General features: G+C 40.4%; 1 protein-coding gene across 31 annotated transcripts in view; it reads right to left on the bottom strand.

Moving 5' to 3' along the window:
• Positions 1–20,153, bottom strand: part of DLG2 (discs large MAGUK scaffold protein 2) — a 2,352,634-nt gene that overhangs the window by 711,502 nt on the left and 1,620,979 nt on the right. For all 31 annotated transcript variants that reach the window (XM_045165939.1, XM_045165929.1, XM_045165926.1 and 28 more), the window contains one exon: positions 12,467–12,591. In XM_045165939.1, the coding sequence (XP_045021874.1) occupies positions 12,467–12,591 (125 nt within the window). The remainder of the gene's footprint in view (positions 1–12,466; positions 12,592–20,153) is intronic.

The raw sequence follows: 20,153 nt of genomic DNA, 5'->3' as shown, positions 1-20,153 counted from the left end.
TGGAAGCCTTTCTTTGTGTTATTGGTCATTTTACATCTTCTTTCAAGGAATACTTATTCAAATCTGTGGTAGACGGAATAATGGTCTTTCAAAAAGTACAAGTCTGACCTGTGAATATATTATAGCATGGGCCGAAGAGACTTTATGTGCATGCATGCTAACTTGCTTCAGTCGTGTTTGACTCTGCGACCCTGTGGACTGTAGTTCGCCAGACTCCTCTGTCCATGGAATTTTCCAGGCAAGAATACTGGAGTGGGTTGCCATCCCCTCCTCCAGGGAATCTTCCCAATTCAGGGGTGAAACCTGAGTCTCTTCTGTCTCCTGCACTGGCAGGCAAGTTCTTTACCATCAGCTTCACTTTACAGATACAATTAAAATAAGAATTTTGAGATAGGGAAATTATCCTATATTATCTAGGCAAGTTAAAAGTAATCACAGGAATCCTTAACAAAAGACACAATAGAGTCATAGTCAGAGAAGAGATATGACAGAAGCAAAGGTTGGACTGATGATCTTTGGAGATGGAGGAAACACTTATGAGCCAAGAAATTCAGGTGGCCCTAAGAAGGTGGGAAAAGGAAAGGAACTGGACTGTTTCATAGCTCCTCTGGAGATGCCCCGTCAACGGCTTGAGTTCATTTCATTGAGTCTGATTTTGGATTTCTGACCTCCAGAACTACAAGATAATAAATTTGTGCTATTTTAAGGCACCATGGTTTTGATGGCAGCAGTAGGAAATTACTCCAAATCCTTTGCCAATTTTCTAACTAGGTTACTTGTTGTTCTGTTGTTGAGCTATAAAAGTTCTTTATATATTCTGGATACAAGTCCACTATCCGCTATATTATTGCAAATATTTTTTCCTATTCTGTTCACAGTTCAGTTGCTCAGTCATGTCCAACTCTTTGCAACCCCATGGACAGCAGCACACCAGGCCTCCCTGTCCATCACCAACTCCTGGAGGTTACCCAAACTCACGTCCATTGAGTTGGTGATGCCATCCAACCATCTCATCCTCTGTGGTCCCCTTCTCCTCCCACCTTCAATCTTTTCCAGGATCAAGGTCTTTTCAAATGACTCAGTTCTTTGCATCAGGGGGCCAAAGAATTGGAGCTTCAGCTTCAGCTTCAGTCCTTCCAATGAATATTCAGGACTGATTTCCTTTAGGATGGACTGGTTGGAGCTACTTGCGGTCCAAGGGACTCTCAAGAGTCCAAAACCACAGTTCAAAAGCATCAATTCTTCAGTGCTCAGCTTTCTTTATAGTCCCACTCTCATATCCATACATGACTAGATGTACCTTTGTTGGCAAAGTATTGTCTCTGCTTTTTAATAAGCTGTCTAGGTTGGTCATAACTTTTCTTCCAAGGAGCAAGGGTCTTTTAATTTCATGGCTGCAATCATCATCATGTGAAATGCCAGGATGGATGAATCACAAACCGGAACCAAGATTGCCAGGAGAAATATCAACAACCTTAGATATGCAGATGATACCACTCCAATGGCAGAAAGTGAAGAGGAACTAAAGAAATTCTTGAAGAGGGTAAAAGAGGAGAGTGAAAAAGCTGGTTTGAAACTCAACATTCAAAAAACTAAGATCATGGCATCTAGTCCCATCTGACCCAGGAATCAAAAAGGGGTCTCCTGCATTGCAGGTGGATTCTTTACCAACTGAGCTATCAGGGAAGCCCCTAGTCCCATCACTGCATGGCAAATAGAAGGGGAAACAGTGGAAGCATTGACAGATTTATTTTCTAGGACTCCAAAATCACTGCTGATTGTGACTGCAGCCATGGGAAAGATTGAAGGCAAAAGAAAAAGAGGGCAGCAGATGAGATTGTTAAATGGCATTACCAATTCAATGGACATGAAGCTGAACAAACTCCAGGAAATAGTGAAGGAAAGGAGAGCCTGGCATACTGCAGTCCTTGGGGTCACATAGTCAGATACAACTTAGTGACTGAACAACAACAGTTCTAAACTGTTGAGGACTTGTCATTACCAGGTACTACAGAACTACTTGCTACTTGATTTTTTCTTGTCTAAGCATGCTATCAACATATTTAGGGCTGCTAATATTGATAGAGGGCTTCCCTGGTGCTCAGATGGTAAAGAATCCACCTGCAATACGGGGAGACCCGGGTTCGATCCCTGGGTTGAGAAGATCCCCTGGAGGAGGGCATGGCAACCCACTCCAGGATTCTTTTCTGGAGAATCCCTATGGATGGAGGAGCCTGGTGGGCTATAGTCCATGAGACTGCAAAGAGTCGGACATGACTGACTAAGCCCACACACACAATATTGACAGAGGAAATCAAAGGACAGAGGATTGTGCTCTCTTACTCCTTTTCCTTCTGTGGGCAGAGATGGAAGGATAAGAATGAGTCTAATCAGATCCAACTGTAATTTGCCCTGGATAATGAAATCACCCTTCTCATGAAGATGATCTCATTAAGGGCAACAGTTGGGCTTATGTGCTGCTTTTGCCTCAAAACAATAACAAAAGAGAAGTCCAGGTGGCTTTGAAAACACTGAGAGTCTCTGTCTTTGAATGGAAAATTTAGCATTAGGCATTATCACAATTATTTGGTGTGAGAATTACCCCTTTGATGGAAGTTGACACGTTGGACTTGGTAACTCAAGGGTTTTGTTTGCCATCGTCCAAACTAATGCAAGTTCAATGTGAAGAGGTTCTCTGTGGATTTTGCAATCTCTTATGTTGTTTCACGTCATCTATTATTTCCTTAAACAGTCTGAAAGTGAGTCTTGGGAGTAAGTTTCAGACTGTGATGCTTGAAAATCACTCCCTTTGCTCTGCTTAGAGCTTCTTACTGGCACAGAAAAAAATTTAAATTTAGGTTTGTGCTCTCCATTTCCAAGTTATGTGATGCTTTCATCTTTGATGATCACTAATGTTTCTTCTTTTTCTTTTTCCTTTATCTCTCCCTTTTCTTCCCCTTTGCCTCTCTTTTCCTCTTCATGCAATTATTTAAAAATTACTAGTGAGTTAATACAGAGAAGGCAATGGCACCCCACTCCAGTACTTTTGCTTAGAAAATCCTATGGACGGAGGAGCCTGGTAGGCTGCAGTCCATGGGGTCGCTAAAGTTGGACACGACTGAGCGACTTCACTTTCATGCATTGGAGAAGGAAATGGCAACCCACTCCAGTGTTCTTGCCTGGCGAATCCCAGGGACGGGAAGCCTGGTGGGCTGCCGTCTATGGGCCGCACAGAGTCGGACATGACTGAAGCGACTTAGCAGCAGCAGCAGCAGCAGTGAGTTAATGAGTATAAATTAGTGAAAAAACAAAACAATGAATTGCCAAATGTCAACCAAAGGACAATGCAGTTTAGAACACAGGGGTTGTGTTCTCTTCATTTTTATAAGGACAAAGCCAACCCTACCTGTAAACAGACACAGAAGGAACAATTGAAGCAATGAACTTACGGGAAAAAATTTTTTTTCTTCATCTTGTCTGGGAGTAGAAATGATTATGCTGGTGGCTAAAACATTACTTTGCCAACAAAGGTCCATCTAGTCAAGGCTATGGTTTTTCAGTGGTCATGTATGGATGTGAGAGTTGGACTGTGAACAAAGCTGAACACCGAAGAATTGATGCTTTTGAACTGTGGTGTTGGAGAAGACTCTTGAGAGTCCCTTGGACTGCAAGGAGATCCAACCAGTCCATTTTGAAGGAGATCAGCCCTGGGATTTCTTTGGAAGGAATGATGGTCAAGCTGAAATTCCAGTACTTTGGCCACCTCATGTGAAGAGTTGACTCATTGGATAAGACTCTGATGCTGGGAGGGATTGGGGGCAGGAGGAGAAGGGGACGCCACAGGATGAGATGGCTGGATGGCATCACTGACTCGATGGACGTGAGTCTGGGTGAACTCCGGGAGCTGGTGATGGACAGGGAGGCCTGGCATGCTGCGATTCATGGGGTCACAAAGAGTTGGACGCGACTGAGCGACTGAACTGAACTGAACTGAAGAGGCTAAACTGTGTCACTTGTCAGGAAATTGACAAGCAGCCATCTCTTCTGCCTGCTACTGCATGCTGCTTTTGCGCTGTGAATGGCTTTCATAAATGCACTGCTGTGTAGAATGTCATTGCTGCATCATTAAGTAGACACTGTCCCGTGACAGCTCTTCCCCAGGATGTCAGATCAACATTGGCCCTCTCAATCCTGGGACTTGAAGCCACACAGAGGGCATTTTTATGATTCAGATACCAAAGTTGAAACAAAAATTATCCTTCAAAACGTGGAAATGTATCTATTTTGCTCTGGAAGAAAACCTAATGCTCTTACATTAAAGATAAGGAATGTTATTAAGTTTAAATAACTACTTCTAGAAGAAAAAATATAAATAAATGTTACTTTTTTTAAAGTTCAATTTTTCTGTTAATCAAATAAATTCAAAGCAAAGCAAGGAAAGGTACCAGTGTTTGCCTTGGCCAATAGCCCCAAATCATATATATTCAAGCACATGAAATGCTAATGACATATTGTAAAATAGGCCCTCTCTAGGACTGTTGGTGGAACTAGAATCTTTCTGGAAGGAAATTTAGCAATATGTGTCAAAATTCATTGAAATGTGCATACCTTTTGATGCAGAAATTCTACTGCTAGAAATATATCCTAAAGAATTTATGAAAAACAGAGTCAGTAATGTCTTCCAAAAGATTGCCAGTTATTTGAAATGCTAAGAATCTGAAAATAACCTAAAACTCCTAACAATGTATATAGTAAATATATTTTTAAACAGAAATTAAAATATATGTAAAGGTTTTTTTCTTAAAATGATATAGGGAAAAGTTTATGAAATAAAGTTATGCAAAGTTAAACAAATGCTAAATATCATATATAGTGCGATCTAAACTAAAGACAAATAGAATAGCAAAAATACCAGAAATAAGTTTACAAAAATATTAATACTTTTGTATCAACAAAGATGTTGATATTATTTAGTGTAAAAATGAAAGTGTTTTGTTTTGTGTAGCTTTTGTCTACTCTCTGCATTTTATACATATTCCACAAGGACAAATATCATATCCATAAAAACATGTACACAATACATTATATTTAAAAAGAGACTGCACAGGAAAAAGATCACTATCCAAAGAAATTCCTTTAAACCCTCACATGATGTCTTGCTGGCCTTTTAACTTAGCCCTCATCTCACATTTTCCTTAGAGCTTCTGACTCTCTCCCTCTCTCCCACCTGAGGTTCAAATCTCCAGCCATCAGCTGTAACAAGGAATTTCAGCTCACCTCTGTCTCTGCCGTCCCTCTCCTTCAGGGACCATTTCTTCCCTATTTCTGACCTCGATCCACTCCCTTGTTTCTGAATGCTTTTCACATTTTGCCTCCAGGTGTGTGAAGGGCCTGAGTCTGGCCAGGAAGCTGGATCAGTATTTCTGCAGATCAGAGCGTGGTAGTGCTGGAAGAGACAAGCCCGTCTACAGCACAACGTCAGCGTGCAGAATGCCACCGAGTTCATACTCACTTTTTATTACTTCATGAGAGGTTATCACATCTTCAGTTTAAAGCACCTTGCATTTATTATCTCAGAGTTTTAGTGGATTAGAAATCTGGACACAGTTTATGGACTCTTCTATTCTGGGTCCCACAAGGCTACAATCAAGGTGTCAGCTAAACTGCACTCTTTCAGAAGTTGGGGTTCTCTTCAAAGCTCAAGGGGTTATTAGCAGAACTCAGCTGTTTGACTGACATGGAAGTTTGCCTCATCCAGATCAACAGGAGAATCTCTGTACTTTCCTTTTCTTTCTTCTTTTTTTCAAATGAAGTATAGTTGATTTACAATGTTGTAAATCTGTACTTTTAAGGTACTCCTTGCATTAGATCAGGCTTACAAGGGATGAAGTGAAGAAGTGAAGTCACTCAGTCATGTCTGCCTCTTTGCGACCCCATGAACTGTAGCCTGTTAGGCTCTTCTGTCCATGGGATTTTCCAGGCAATAATACTGGATTGGGTTGCCATTTCCTTCTCCTTACAAGGGATAATCTCCCTTTTAATTAGTTCAAGGTCAACTGATTAGGCACCTTAATTACACCTATGAAATCTCTTCTATCATAAAAAGAAACATTATCATAGGAGTGACATAATACCATACTCACATATCCTCCCGTACTCAGGGGATGGGGCCACTGAAGGTCGTTTTAGAACTCTGTTCTCTGTAAGTGTCCCTTTCCTGGCTTTCACAGCCTTGTGACTTAAGTTCAGTTTTCTGTTAAATGACTGGTTCTGTGGATTGGGTGGTGTTGGGAGCCTTTGAATTTTACACAACTTCTTCACACTCTCTATTTTATTTAATCTTTACTGCAGCTTCCTGATACATATGCTCCTACCTCCAATTTACCAGTGAGGGACCTGGAGCACAGAGAGCTTAAAAAGAGGTCCAAGGTCACTTAGCTAAAAAGTAGAATTTGAAACCCAGATCCGCTACACCAAATAGCATGTTCTTTCTCCTATGTCTCTCCTCTGAGGCAACCACTGAAACTTGAGTTCAGTTTGGAATCTGATCTAACTAAGGAGAAAGTCACCTCTCACCTCATCTGCATCTTAAACCTGCACACTCATTTTACACTGGGTGTGATTGGGGATGCACAGGAAGGCTTTTCGTAATGAACTCAGAATTCCCAGAATAATGAGGATGTTAGTGACATTCCTCCTTATAAAATTACCACAGGTTTAGCAACTTAAAACATGACCTATTTATTAGCTCACTGCTTGTGTAAGTCAGAAGTCTGGCCTAGTGGGGCTGGAATCTCTGCTCAGGTTCCTCCAAGGCTGAAATCCTGGTGTCAACCGAGCTACATTCTCATCTGGAGTTCAGGGTCTTCCAACTCATGTGGTTGTGGTAAGACTTGGTTGCTGGCAGTTGTGGGATGGAGGTCCCTGCTTCCTTGCTGGCCATCAGCTGGGGCCTCTCTCTGCTCCTAGGGGCCCTCCTCTTCCTTTTTCATAGGGCCTCCTCCATCCTCAAACCAGGAACAACATTGAGTACTTCATTGATTCTGAATCTCTTCGACTTCCCATTCTGCTACCAGCCAGAGAAAGCTCTCCACTGTTAAGGCTCATGTGATTAGATCATGTGATTAGATCAGGCTAACCTGCATACTCTCCCTCTCCTGTGTCAACTATGCCATACAATGTAACCCAATCACAGGAGTGACAACCCATCATAGCCATAGGTTGTATGGATTAGTGTGTGGAATCCTGAGGAGTGTCATCTTAAGAATGCTGCTTAGCACCGTGTGTCTTTGAAATAACATTTCTCCCACCCTGCGGGATAACTTAGAACATAAATACATGGACTTCCCTGGTGGCTCAGACGGTAAAGCATCTGTCTACAGTGTGAGAGACCTGGGTTTGATCCCTGGGTTGGGAAGATTCCCTGGAGAAGGAAATGGCAACCCACTCCAGTACTCTTGCCTTGAAAATCTCATGGACGGAGGAGCTTGGTGCAGGCTACTATCCATGGGGTTGCAAAGAGTCGGGCACAACTGAGCGACTTCACTTTCACATGGACATTAGACCCAGGCTGCCTAGGTTCAAATTATGGCTCCAACATGTACTCTCAGTACAACCTTCTTAAGGTACTTAACCGCTTATCTCAGTTCCTTGATTTTCTTACCTAAAAAGTGGGAGTAGTAATATTACTCTCATCAAGTTATGCCCTTTAAATGAGCTAATGTGCCAGAAAGTTGTTGGCACATTGAGGTATTGTGTTGTCCTTGCTATTATGATTATTGACCTAATTATTATCCACTAGTATAGAGTCCAGATTACTACTCTCCTCGGAGCAGACCCATCACCTCACTTTTATAGGCTTCAGCTACTCTTTCAGTTTTAGTATTATTTAATTGTCAAAGTAAAATTTATAATGACAAGTATACATTAGAAAACTTTTATGAGTCTCTAACTCATAGGATAGACCAAACAATTTGTCAGGTTGAAAACAAAAAAAACAGAAGTATGTTTAGTTTGTGAGCTTAGTTTTTAGTAAGGGAAACAGCAGATTCAACTGATTGTATCAGAAACTTGAAAAGAGAAACACAGACACTCTTTAAGTGCCATAGCTAAATGGGTTTTAATTCAATGTTATCATTGAGAGAAAAGGAGATGTGAAAAGATAGCAACAGGAAGTTTAGAGAAGGCCATAGAGAATGAAAAGGAACTAAAAGAAAGGTGGAAAGGATGAGAGGAGAGGGAACAGAACACCACAGGGAAAAGAAGAAGGAATGGAAAAGTGACAGAGGAAACACTACTTAGAGGAGAGGGCTGGTAAGGAAAAGGGGCAAACGCTGCGGAAATTGACTTGGTACAGCTAGGGACTTAGATTATCTTACTGAATCCTCAGAATAGGTATTATTATAATCACTTTATAGATGAGAAAACAGCACCTAAGAGAGTTTAATTTTTCCAAAACTAAATATGTTTATATACAGGTATTAGAACCAACATCTTTCCCGAGTTCATTTCTGTGTGTTGTTACCTTGTTCAAAAAGACTAATGGTGAGACAGAAAGTACTCTTCACACGTTGCTGGTCCAGCTTCAAAGAGTGTTCCTGCCACACTGAGAAAAGATTCTTAGATGGGCTTGAGTCTTACTGACACTAAACACTACCTTAGAATGTTATTTTCTTGAGTCAAGATAGTTGGAGTCTAGTTGAAACTGACCACTGAATGATTGATGCTTCAGGATAAATCACTTGTTTGAGCCTTAGTTTCCCCATCTGTAAAATGTAGGCTTTGAACCAGATAAAAAGGTGAATTCTGAAATCTATCCTTCATGTCATAATGCCAGACTTTCAATTGTTATTCTTGAGCTCTCAGATGCCTCCAAACCTCCAAGTTCATGGCAGAAAGGAATGAGGTGGGAAACACTCTCAGTGGTAGTAACAAGGCTCTATCATGAAGAGCTGGAGGCCCACTCCAGAGTTGTCCTCACACAGATACAAGGCTGTGATGCGGACTGGAGAAATGCTCCTGTTAGGATCACTGTTCAGAGTTTCTCAGGTCATTCACTGCACAACCTCACCAGGTAATATTCACAGTCATAGCCCTCTGCTCAGTGTTATGTGCCGGACTGGACGGGAGAGGGGTTTGGGGGAGAGTGGATTCATGTGTATGTATGGCTAAGTCTCTTTGCTGTTGACCTGAAACTATCACAACATTGTTAATCGGCTGTACCCCAACACAAAATGTTTTTTTGGTGTTAAAAAATAAAAATAAAATAAAAATAAATAAATGAAACAAAAAAATGGAGCTTCTCCACGGTCCAATATTTGCAAATACTATCCCCACTCCCTGATTCCAGGAAGCCAGGACTAAGACCTGTGGGTAGAGTTCATAATAAAAACAAGTGTGGCTCATTAGAAAAATAGCAAACTTTGCAGTGTTCAGAATTTCCCATTAGCATGTGTAAAACTTTATATTTGGGAGTTTTTAGGCCAAGGTCCCATGGGGTAGGGGATTCTACTAATGAATAAGAGTTTAGAGAGTATATAAGTGACATACAGATTTTGGAATGTATTCAAAGAAAGATGAGTAATCCTAAAAAATTTGATTCTTAATTTCCTAAGTCCATATTATGATGGCCATAATAACTATAACTACCTCATATGGCTGTTTTAAGTATATAGAAGATTGTGTGTGTGTATCTACATCTCTGTTTACATTATCTATCCTTCTATCCTTCAGTCTGTGTATTCATCCATCCATCCATCCACCTACACACCAACCTATCTGTCTATCCTACCTACATGAGCACAATGCTCCACACATGATAAAAGATCAATAAATGTTAGTGGCCATTATGATTATGTTCTTTACAACTACTGGATAATGCTTTCAACACAGCAGAACTTCCTTTTATCTCTGTAGGCGTACGCAGAGTGGTGGCACTCTCAGATGCCATTTTTCATTCTTATTTGTAGAATAATCACATAAAGTCCACTTTATCTGATGCCTAGGGTGGAAATTTGGCGGAGGTGAAAGCTTCCCTACTTCTAGGTAAAGAATGGTATGAAACAATGATTATGGTCCACTTTTCTGAAGTTTCCTCTAACAACTTTATTTCTGAACTTTTAAAATGGAGCTTCTCCTAATATCATATGACATCCCTTATATGTGGGATCTAAAATGAAATGATACAAATTAACTTTATTACAAAACAGAGAAAGACTCACAGATTTAGAAAGTGAACTTACGGCTGCTGGGGGGAAGACACAGTTAGGGACTTTGGGAAGGTCATATACACACTGCTGTACTTAAAATGGTAACCAGCAAAGACCCATTGTATAGCACATGGAAGTCTGCTGAATGTTATGTGCCAGACTGGATGGGAGAGGGGTTTGGGGGAGAATAGACACATGTATACATATGGCTAAGTCTCTTCGCTGTTCATCTGAAACTATCAAAACATTGTTAATTGGCTGTACCCCAATATAAAATGTTTCTTGGTGCTAAAAAAATAAATAAAATTAAAAAAATAAATGAAACAAAAAATGGAGCTTCTCCAGGGTCCAATATTAGCAAATACTATCCCCTACCATGAGTCTTAGAATTACACATCTATTTCTAATCTCTCATTCTGCAGCATGGATGTTGTCCCCTCACCCAGAAATCAGTTTTGTCAATTCAGCCTGAAAGTTCTATTGTCAAAAGGCATGTGAATCCTGTGGGAGTGCCACTCATTTCCTTTCTTGCTGATAGGAGATGCAGGTGTACCTGAAAAAAGGTGTGATGTTCCTTGACAAACTGCAAAGGTGCAGCTATCAAAAATAATCACTGCATCAGAACAGCTGGAGACCAAAAAAGTGTCCTTGGCTGCTTTATAAAAACAGCAAACCGGCCTCTTTATGCTTCCCAGGGGGTGCTTGTGGTAAAGAACTTGCCTGTCAATGCAGCAGACATAAGAAACTGGGGTTCGATCCCTGGGTTGGGAAGATCCCCTGGAGGAGGGCATGGCAACCCACTCCAGTATACTTGCCTGGAGAATCCCATGGACAGAGGAGCCTGGCAGGCTATGGTTCATAGGGTTGCAAAGAGTTGGACATGACTGAAGCCACTTAACACATGTACACATATGCAAGCTAAAACTATTCCTAACTGTCGGTCTTGGTCTACACTACCCTCTCTCCCTACTTATTGATTTATCCTTCTCTCCCTTCTCATTTTACTTATTCATTCATGTAAAAATTCATTCATTCATTCAGAAAGTATTTATGAACTCACATCTATATATAACTGCTTGACCTAAGGAGATTTACAATCTAGTGGCTTCCCCAATGGTTAAACAGTAAAGAATTGAATCCGCCTGCAAAACAGGAGATGCGGGTACAATCCCCGGGTTGGGAAGATCCCCTATAGTAGGAAATGGCAAGCTGCTCCAGCATTCTTGCCCGAAAAACCCCATGGACAGAGGAGCCTAGTGGTCCTCGTCCATGTGGTGGCAAAGGGTTGGATATGACTCAGCACGCACATGCTAAAATAAGGCTGGGGCATGTTTTCCTCAGGGGAAGTCTCTCCTACTCGTTCAGTCTATAATTCTTTTAGCTGGTGTTTTGACTTCTGATACAATTTTATATTATTGACTAAGAGCCCCATGTGGGTGACTCTCATTTTGACAAATAAGCTTTAGATTTTATTTTTTTAAGTTTTGGACCACGTGGCATGTAGGATCTTAGTTTCCCAACCAGGAATTGAACCTGAGCCCCCTGCGTTGGAAGCACAGAGTCTTCACCACAGGACTCCCAGGGAAGTTCCAACCTTCAGTTCTTTAACGAGAGGGACCCTGGCTCAAGCCATTATTATTGCATCCTGAGCAGGATCTGGCTCCATTTCCAACCTCAGCTGGTGTTCTTCATCTAAGACAAACTGGTTTCCTTTTTCGCTGGGACTCCATGCTCCTTCTCCCTCCGTGTTCTCATTTTGGTTTGTGAGGTTAGTAAAACCTTATTTTTTTGACTCAGCCTGGAATCTTCTCATGGAATACCTTTTTAGACTCTTTTCCATCCCAACTCCTACAGAAAACCCCAAATCCATCAATACATACAAGGTGCGTAATATGGCATTTCTTTGTTAATACTACTTACAGTATATCATTTTCTACACATTTTATTATTTGCTCATCAACTCATACTATTCTTCTTTCCTACTAGACTGAAGACCCCATGGAACAAAAGATAACATCCATATTCCTTCCTCCCACTGCCTGGCCCAATGCTGAATGTGGTAGCCATCAACAAACACAAATTAAATACTAGTTGAAATTCAACAAGAGATCTGGAAAGTCATTACAGAAAGCTTGCTTTGACAGTCTTTTCTTTCAAGTACAGAACTTTTGGAGAATTGTTATTCTCCAAAGGCACAGGTATGTCTTCTGATGTGGCAGATTTACTTTCCAAATAATTCTAACATTTCAGATCATTACCTGAGTCTGCCATCCTCTGCTGCAGCACCTCCCGGTATAATCTTCGTAATAAATATGCCAGGGTCATCTCCGATGTGGGGATTATCTGTCCCTCCAGCAATACTGAATCCCAGGCCAGAATTTCCCTGTAGAAACAATAAGTAGACATTAAATGATGTGGCTGTCATCTAAACTCAGTTCCCCTTGTACTCTGCGTTATCATCTTACGACTCAAATGGAAATCAGGTGATAACAGCCTTGTATGCAAAGCCATAAACTGCACCATCAGCAGACAAAGGAAGGTCAGGGAAAACACTCAGGTTTGTCCCTGCATTGCAAGAATTCAAGTGCTTTATGCTTCTGCTTATTCAAAGGGCCTTACATTTTTTGCTTCTAAGAAACGCAGCCTTTATTAGAAACTAAAATGGTCATGATGAAATAAAAGTTGACACTGTGCAATATGAGAAAATGCAAAAGATAATTATGGTCCATTATAAAAATTGTACACACATACAAAAAAGAACGGACGGAAACAGGTTATGTGAAAAACATTTGATTTGACGGAGTAGTGAAATTTGGGTGTTTCCATTCTGCTATTTCTGGTACTGTTGCTCTAATATTGTTTATCCATCAAATAAGTGTATTTTCCTATTTGTTAATAGGAACTTTGACTTCAGGAGGCAACGGCCCCTTCTAGAGTCATAGCAAACGTGAGACACTTTGCAGTAATAAGTAGGTCTTAATTTGCTATAGATACAGACAAGGAATACATTATTGTTGCAGCATGTAAATTTGAACACCTTATATTCTAATATAGCTTTCATACTTACTCCTGTAGACTATAGTAATTGATAACCAATGTAGATATAGCCCTCTAAAATTTGCATGCAATACATAATTAAAAGTCTCCCTCACATTCACAAACCATTGCACTTATTTCTTATTTTCATATTCTCTTTTTTAATCTCCATCACCATGGCTACATTTTTGTTTCCATATTATGTTCCATTTTTTTCCTATTCACTTTATATTTTCAGTCATTTTTATACAATTAGAAAGTCTTTATAATTATCCATTTAAGTGACTAAATCATATTTCACTAAGGTCATTTAACCAGTCCCTTGTCACTGGATATTTAATTTCTCTATATACTCTTACAACAAATACAGCTTACTAAATTTACAATCGTTTGATTAAGTCCTGCTCGTGGGTAAAAAGAGATGAGGAATAAGAAATTAGTTGTTAATCCAGAAAAACTAATTAGGGCACTCAATTAGAGAAGTTGGGTGTTCAGATCAGATCAAGTATAATTGACAGTTATACTACCACTGCAAATGTCAAGGTAAATCTTACCAATTTTTATTGACTGAACTAATAAAACTCTGAATTTTCAGAGGGTTGTTCTCACAATTATACACTAAAAGGCTGAAGTTAATAATTCAACCATGGCCACTAAGATCTCAAGTCTTTGTACTACTGACTTCTAATTTTGTTTCTTTGAAAAACTCCAATGTTCCTTGGGTATTATCTGACTACTTAAGAGCAGTCAATAATGAATGTATTTGTTATTGTTGTTCAGACTCTAAGTCATGACTATTTGTGACCCCATGGATTGCAACGTGCCAGGCTTCCCTATTCTTCACTATCTCCCCGAGTTTGCTCAACGTCATGTCCATTGAACCAGTGATGCTATCTAATCATCTCATTCTCCATCGCCCTGATCTCCTCCTGCCCTCAATCTTTTCAGTATCAGAAGTGAAAGAATTAACTGCTCAGTTGTGTCCAACTCTTTGTGACCCCATGAACACCAGGATTCTCTGTCCATAGAATTCTCCAGGCAAGAATACTGGAGTAGGTTGCCATTCCCTTCTCCAGGGGATCTTCCTGACCCAGGGATTGAAACCAGGTCTCCTATATTGCAGGCAGATACTTCAACATCTGAGCCACCAGGGTTTTTTTTACCAGTGAGTCGGTTCTTTACATTAGGTGTCCAAAGTATTGGAACTTCAGCATCAGCATCAGTCCTTCCAATGAATATTTAGGCTTGATTTCCTTTAGGATCGACTGGTTTGATTTCCTTGCTGTCCAAAGAAATCTCAAGAGCCGTCTCCAGTACCACAATTTGAAAGAAACAATTCTTCAGGGCTCAGTCTTCTTTATGGTCCAACTCTCATATCTATACATGACTACTGGAAAAAAACATAGCTTTGGCCATATGGACCTTTGTTGGCAAAGTGATATCTCTGCTTTTTAATATGCTATCTAGGTTTGTCATAGCTTTCCTTGTAAGGAGCAAGCATTTTTCAATTTCATGGCTGTGGTCATCACCAGCAGTGGTTTTGGAGCCCAAGAAAATAAAATCTGTCACTGTTTCCACTTGTCCCCCATCTATTTTCCATGAAGAGATGGGACCAGATGCCATAAACTTAGTTTTTTGAATGTTGAGTTTTAAGCCAGCTTTTTCACTCTCCTCTTTTACCCTCATCAGAAGCTCTTTAGTCCCTCTTCACTTTCTGCCATTAGACTAGTGTCACTGGTATATCTGAGGTTGTTGATATTTCTCCTGGCAATCTTGATTCCAGCTTATGAGTCATACAGCCTAACATTTTGAATGATGTACTCTAGGAGAAATATCAATAACCTAAGATATACAGATGACACCACCCATATGGCAGAAAGCGAAGAAGAACTAAAGAGCCTCTTGATGAAAGTGAAAGAAGAGAGTGAAAAAGTTGGCTTAAAACTAACATGATCTGAGAAAACTAAGATCATGGCATCTGGTCTCATCATTTCATGGCAAATAGATGGGGAAACAATGTAAACAGTGACAGACTTTATTTTCTTGGGCTCCAAAATCACTGCAGATGGTGACTGCCGCCATGAAATTAAAAGACGCTTGTTCCTTGGGAGAAAAGCTATGACCAACCTAGATGGCATATTAAAAAGCAGAGACATTACTTTGCCAACAAAGGCCCATCTAGTCAAAGCTATGGTTTTTCCAGTAGTCATGTATGGATGTGAGAGTTGAACTATAAAGAAAGCTGAGCACCGAAGAATTGATGCTTTTGAATTGTGGTGCTGGAGAGGACTCTTGAGAGTCCCTTGGACTACAAGGAGATCCTAAAGGAATCTAACCAGTCCATCCTAAAGGAAATCAGTCCTGAATATTCATTGGAAGGACTGATGCTGAAGCTGAAACTTCAGTACTTTGGCCACCTAATGCAAAGAGCTGACTCATTTGAAAAGACCCTGATGCTGGGAAAGATTAAAGGCAGGAGGAGAAGGAGACAACAGAGGATGAGATGGTTGGATGGCATCACCAACTTCATTGACATAAGTTTGTTTGAGCAAGCTTCAGGAGTTGGTGATGGACAGGGAAACCTTTCATGCTGCAGTCCATGGAGTTGCAGAGTCGGACACAACTGAGCAACTAAACTGAACTCTGCTTATGAGTTAAATAAGCATGGTGACAATATGCAGGCTTGTCTTATTCCTTTCCTAATTCTGAACCAGTTCATTGTTCCATGTCTGGTTCCAACTGTTGCTTCTTGACCTGCATACAGGTTTATCAGGAGACAGGTAAGGTGGTCTGGTATTCCCATCTCTTGAAGAATTCTCCACAGTTTGCTGTGATCTACACAGTCAAAGACTTTCAAGTAGTTAATGAAGCAGATGCTTTTCTTGAATTCCCTTGGTTTTTCTATGATCCCATGGATGTTGACAATTTGATTTCTGGTTCCTCTGCCTCAATGTATGTATTAAATATTTGTTAAATATCAGCTTTGTGTTTGGCACTGGGCTAAGCCTTGGAGCTATAGCCATGAACCTATCGTTTATGAGGCATATGGAGGACAAGTGCAGCGTGCTGGAGTGGCTAACGGATCCAAACACAAGGACGTTTCCTGAAGGTGAAGAGTGGTTAGTTTCTTTTAATGAGGGAAGGGTGGGAGTTGGAGAGGAGGACAGAGTGTCCCAAGCAGAGGGAAGAACATACGTAAAATCCCTGAAGTGACAAAGTGTATGCCAGGTCCAAGAAACAGACAAGAAGGCGATAACCATGACAGCAAGAAGGATAACTGGATGAGTCTCGATCATGAACTTCTTCAAAGCAGTGTATGTGAGTCCATTTTTGGTTTTAAGTACCTACTGACACCAGATGACTGCATTGTATTGTATGAATATCTCCTATGAGACTCTCTTGAAGCTAAGGCTGTAGGGATTAAGACCAAGTGATTTCTGCTTTCATGGAATTCAAGGCAGAGCAGAAAAGACCCATAGTTTGGCAATTGGTGATCAGTACCTCAACTACTTCCCTGGTGGCTCACATGGTAAAGCATCTGCCTACAACACAGGAGACCTGGGTTCAATCCATGGGTTTGGAAGATCTCCTGAAGAAGGAAATGGCAACCCACTCCAGTATTCTTGCCTGGAAAATCCCATGGACGGAGGAGCCTATTAGGCTACAGTCCATGGGGTTGCAAAGAGTTGGACATGACTGAGCAACCTCACTTTCACTTTTATCTCAACTACACTGTCACATCGATAGCTACCAATGAGGCAGTTTCTATAAGATCTTGGGTTTCAGAAGGAAAGGATGGGAAGATAAGTTTCTTCAATGTAATTTGGGTCTAGCTCCAAAAACATCAACTAGAATATATTGGTCTTATTTGAGTTGGCACCTCAACAATACCAATTTCTTCATTAATGGGGTAGGGAAAGAGTCAAGCACAGACTGCAAGATGCTCTAAAGCTTTCTCCTGAAAATATAAAAATCTTGGGAGAGGGCACTCAAGACTTTGTCATTTGAGAAAAATATTCACTCTACTGGTCTATATTTTAGCCCCCAGGAACACTGAATTGCTCAGTCTTTCTTGCACAGTCCACTTGATAACTCATCTCTTGGCCTTTGCTCATACTGCTTTCTCTACGAGAAATCTCCCACTCTGCCTGATGGTTCAGATGTCATTTGAGTTTCTATAGATTTCTCTGCTTAGCTATGCTATGCACTGTGTTATTTTGAAATTGTATATTTATCAGTCTATCGTTCCTTCAAACTGACCTTATAAAAGGCAGAAACTGTATAATATTCACCTTTGTCTCTTGGTGCCTTGACTGGCACGTTGTTCCTTACATATTTGATGAATGAATGAACAGACAAACACATTTGCTGAGAATATTCTTCCAAAGGGAAGAGTCAGAAAGACATAATACAAGTACACGATTAATATAGAAGTCACTTTGCTCTGTGCGGCTCCAAAATAAAAATGGAAAGGCCAGAAATTCAAATTGTGGCTTAGCTGAAGGATGAATGAGGAGACGAGAGCTGTTCAAATTGGGAATAGCCTGCTTTGCAAGGGAGGGAGGATCCTTTACTCAATGGGTAGCTAGCTAGACACTGGACATAAGGGACCAAACATCATCTGAGAGGTTAGGCTGTATGACTTCAAAGGATTCTTCTGGATCTCTGGCTAGACTTGCAGGAAAACTACTCTTGCCAACAGGAAAAAAAAAAAAAAAAAAAAAAAAAAGAATGTCATAGGAAACTTTAGAGGAGGAGGTAGGTCACTACTACATTTTTTTATTGTATGGATTCACAGATCTTTGAAGTGATAGCTTTAACGACAACCTAGCAACACAGATATATTGTTTTTAGACTCTAATACAGAGAATATGCTTCCCTGGTGGCTCAGATGGTAAAGAATCTGCCAGCAAGGCAGGAGACCTGGGTTCGATCCCTGGGTCCGGAAGATCCCCTGGAGAAAGGAATGGCTACCCCTCCAGTTTTCTTGCCTGGAGAATCCCATGGACAAAAGAGCCTGGTGGGCTACAGTCCACGGGGTCGCAAAGAGTCAGATATGACTGAACAACTAACACACACATATGGAGAATATGGTGGTTTGGACGTTTACTGATAAACTCTGTCCTTGAATCCACTCTGAGTAAAGGAATAAATCAAAGAACCCACGATGAAAAGAGGCAGGTAGAGACAGAGTATAACTGGATCTGTGTTTCTGACCCCAAGGATTCCTCAAAGCTTTTGTGCTTCAGTTAAAACCAGCCTGACAGCTGGGCCTGGCCAGTCACAGTAGTTCTTTAGCAGAGGTTCATCTGAATTCAGCTAAGGAAATTATTAAAGTGTTCCCCGTCTCCCCTTGTTATTCTCACCCAGCCTTCCCTTTCAGGCCTTTGCTCCCAGACAGCAGCGTTCAGTGCAGACAGGGAGAGATAAAAAGCAGCAGTGAAATCACAGCCTGCTGTTCGGAACCTCTCCTGTCCCCCCGACAATCATCCCAGAGCTGGCCAGCTGCAAGGGCAGAGCCCAGAACCTCTGTCCTCTGAGCAGCCATCTCTCCATGAGAACAGGCAGATGCCTGGCTAACGGCCTTAGATCCCAAAAACGGTGCCTGATTAACTGAGTGTTGATACTTGACACAGTCAACGGAAACTATAAGGTGCCACGTAGGTGAGGGCAGCCTCTGTGCAGCTTTCCAGCTGGGCTGCTGCTTCCTCGCAATTGGGCAGAGTCCATGTGTGAGCATGTGGCTGCCTTGGACCATTATTTGTTCTGGTTCCCATTCCTCCACTCTGGCTGACTGTCCCCCGGGAACACAAGGCCACTGCCTAGCCAGTGGACTAGCAAGTGGCACTTCCTCCTTCATGTACTATACTCTCTGGGAAAAGGCAAAAAAGCAAAAGGAAAAGAACATTTGCCATTTAACTGATGGCTGTAAATATAAATACCAGTATCCTCAGAAACATGAGCCCAAGCCCGCTGCCACTGGCCATGCCCACTGTCTAGCCAAGTGGTACTTTCTTTTTCATGTACTACACTCTATCGAGGAAAAAAAAAATATATAGCAAAATGAAAAGAACATTTAGTGAAAATGAAATGAAAAATAAAACATTTAAATGATGGTTGCAAATATAAATACAGTATCCTCAGAGAATTATCTTTTCATTAAAAGATTGTTTAACAGGAAATTACCCCCAAAATGGGGTTACAAAAAAGAAGAAGAAAATACAGTGATATCATAATCATATGAATTTACAGAAGGTTCTATTGACAAATAATTTCTCTTACTGTCAGAAGTTCCTACTTTTCAAATACTATTTAATCTAGTAATTCAGTTCTAGGAATTTATCCTAAAGAAATAACCAGAGATGTGTGCAATGACGTGTGTTCAAAGATTTGTGGCGGTATCATGCTTCTAATTCTAAAAACAAAATCCAACTTGTAATTGGAAACATTCAAACAATGGAGAAATAGTTTAAAAGTACTGTGATATGTCTATCTGAATGTGGGAATATTTTAGAGCCATTAAAACTGCAGCAATATTTAATGATAATGGAAAATGTTCATTATACAAATGTGAGAGGAAAAAAAAGTGTATGAAATTTTAATTAAAGTATGATCACCACTAAAATATTAAAAAAAAGACTTGCTTTTTACTAAGAAATTTATGAATTACTAATTGGTAGTAGTAAAACTGCTTAAGTAATAAACTACTTAAGAGGGAGAGACTTTTTTTAAGTTATAAAATTCTTAATAAAATACTAAAAATGTCCTCAAGGGAACTAACATTTATTACATTTTTCTTTCTGGAACTAACATTTATTGCATTCTTCTTTTTATGTAAAACTCTGAGCTAGGCTTCTTTTAATCCTCTATCTGATGGACAGTATTTTCCCCCTTTTCATGTATTAAAAA

The sequence above is a fragment of the Bubalus bubalis genome, chromosome 5 (assembly GCF_019923935.1).
Source record: "Bubalus bubalis isolate 160015118507 breed Murrah chromosome 5, NDDB_SH_1, whole genome shotgun sequence".
Taxonomy (NCBI): Eukaryota; Metazoa; Chordata; class Mammalia; order Artiodactyla; family Bovidae; genus Bubalus; species Bubalus bubalis.
Note: the sequence above shows the minus strand (reverse complement) of the source record. Positions and strands in the feature narration are given on the sequence as shown.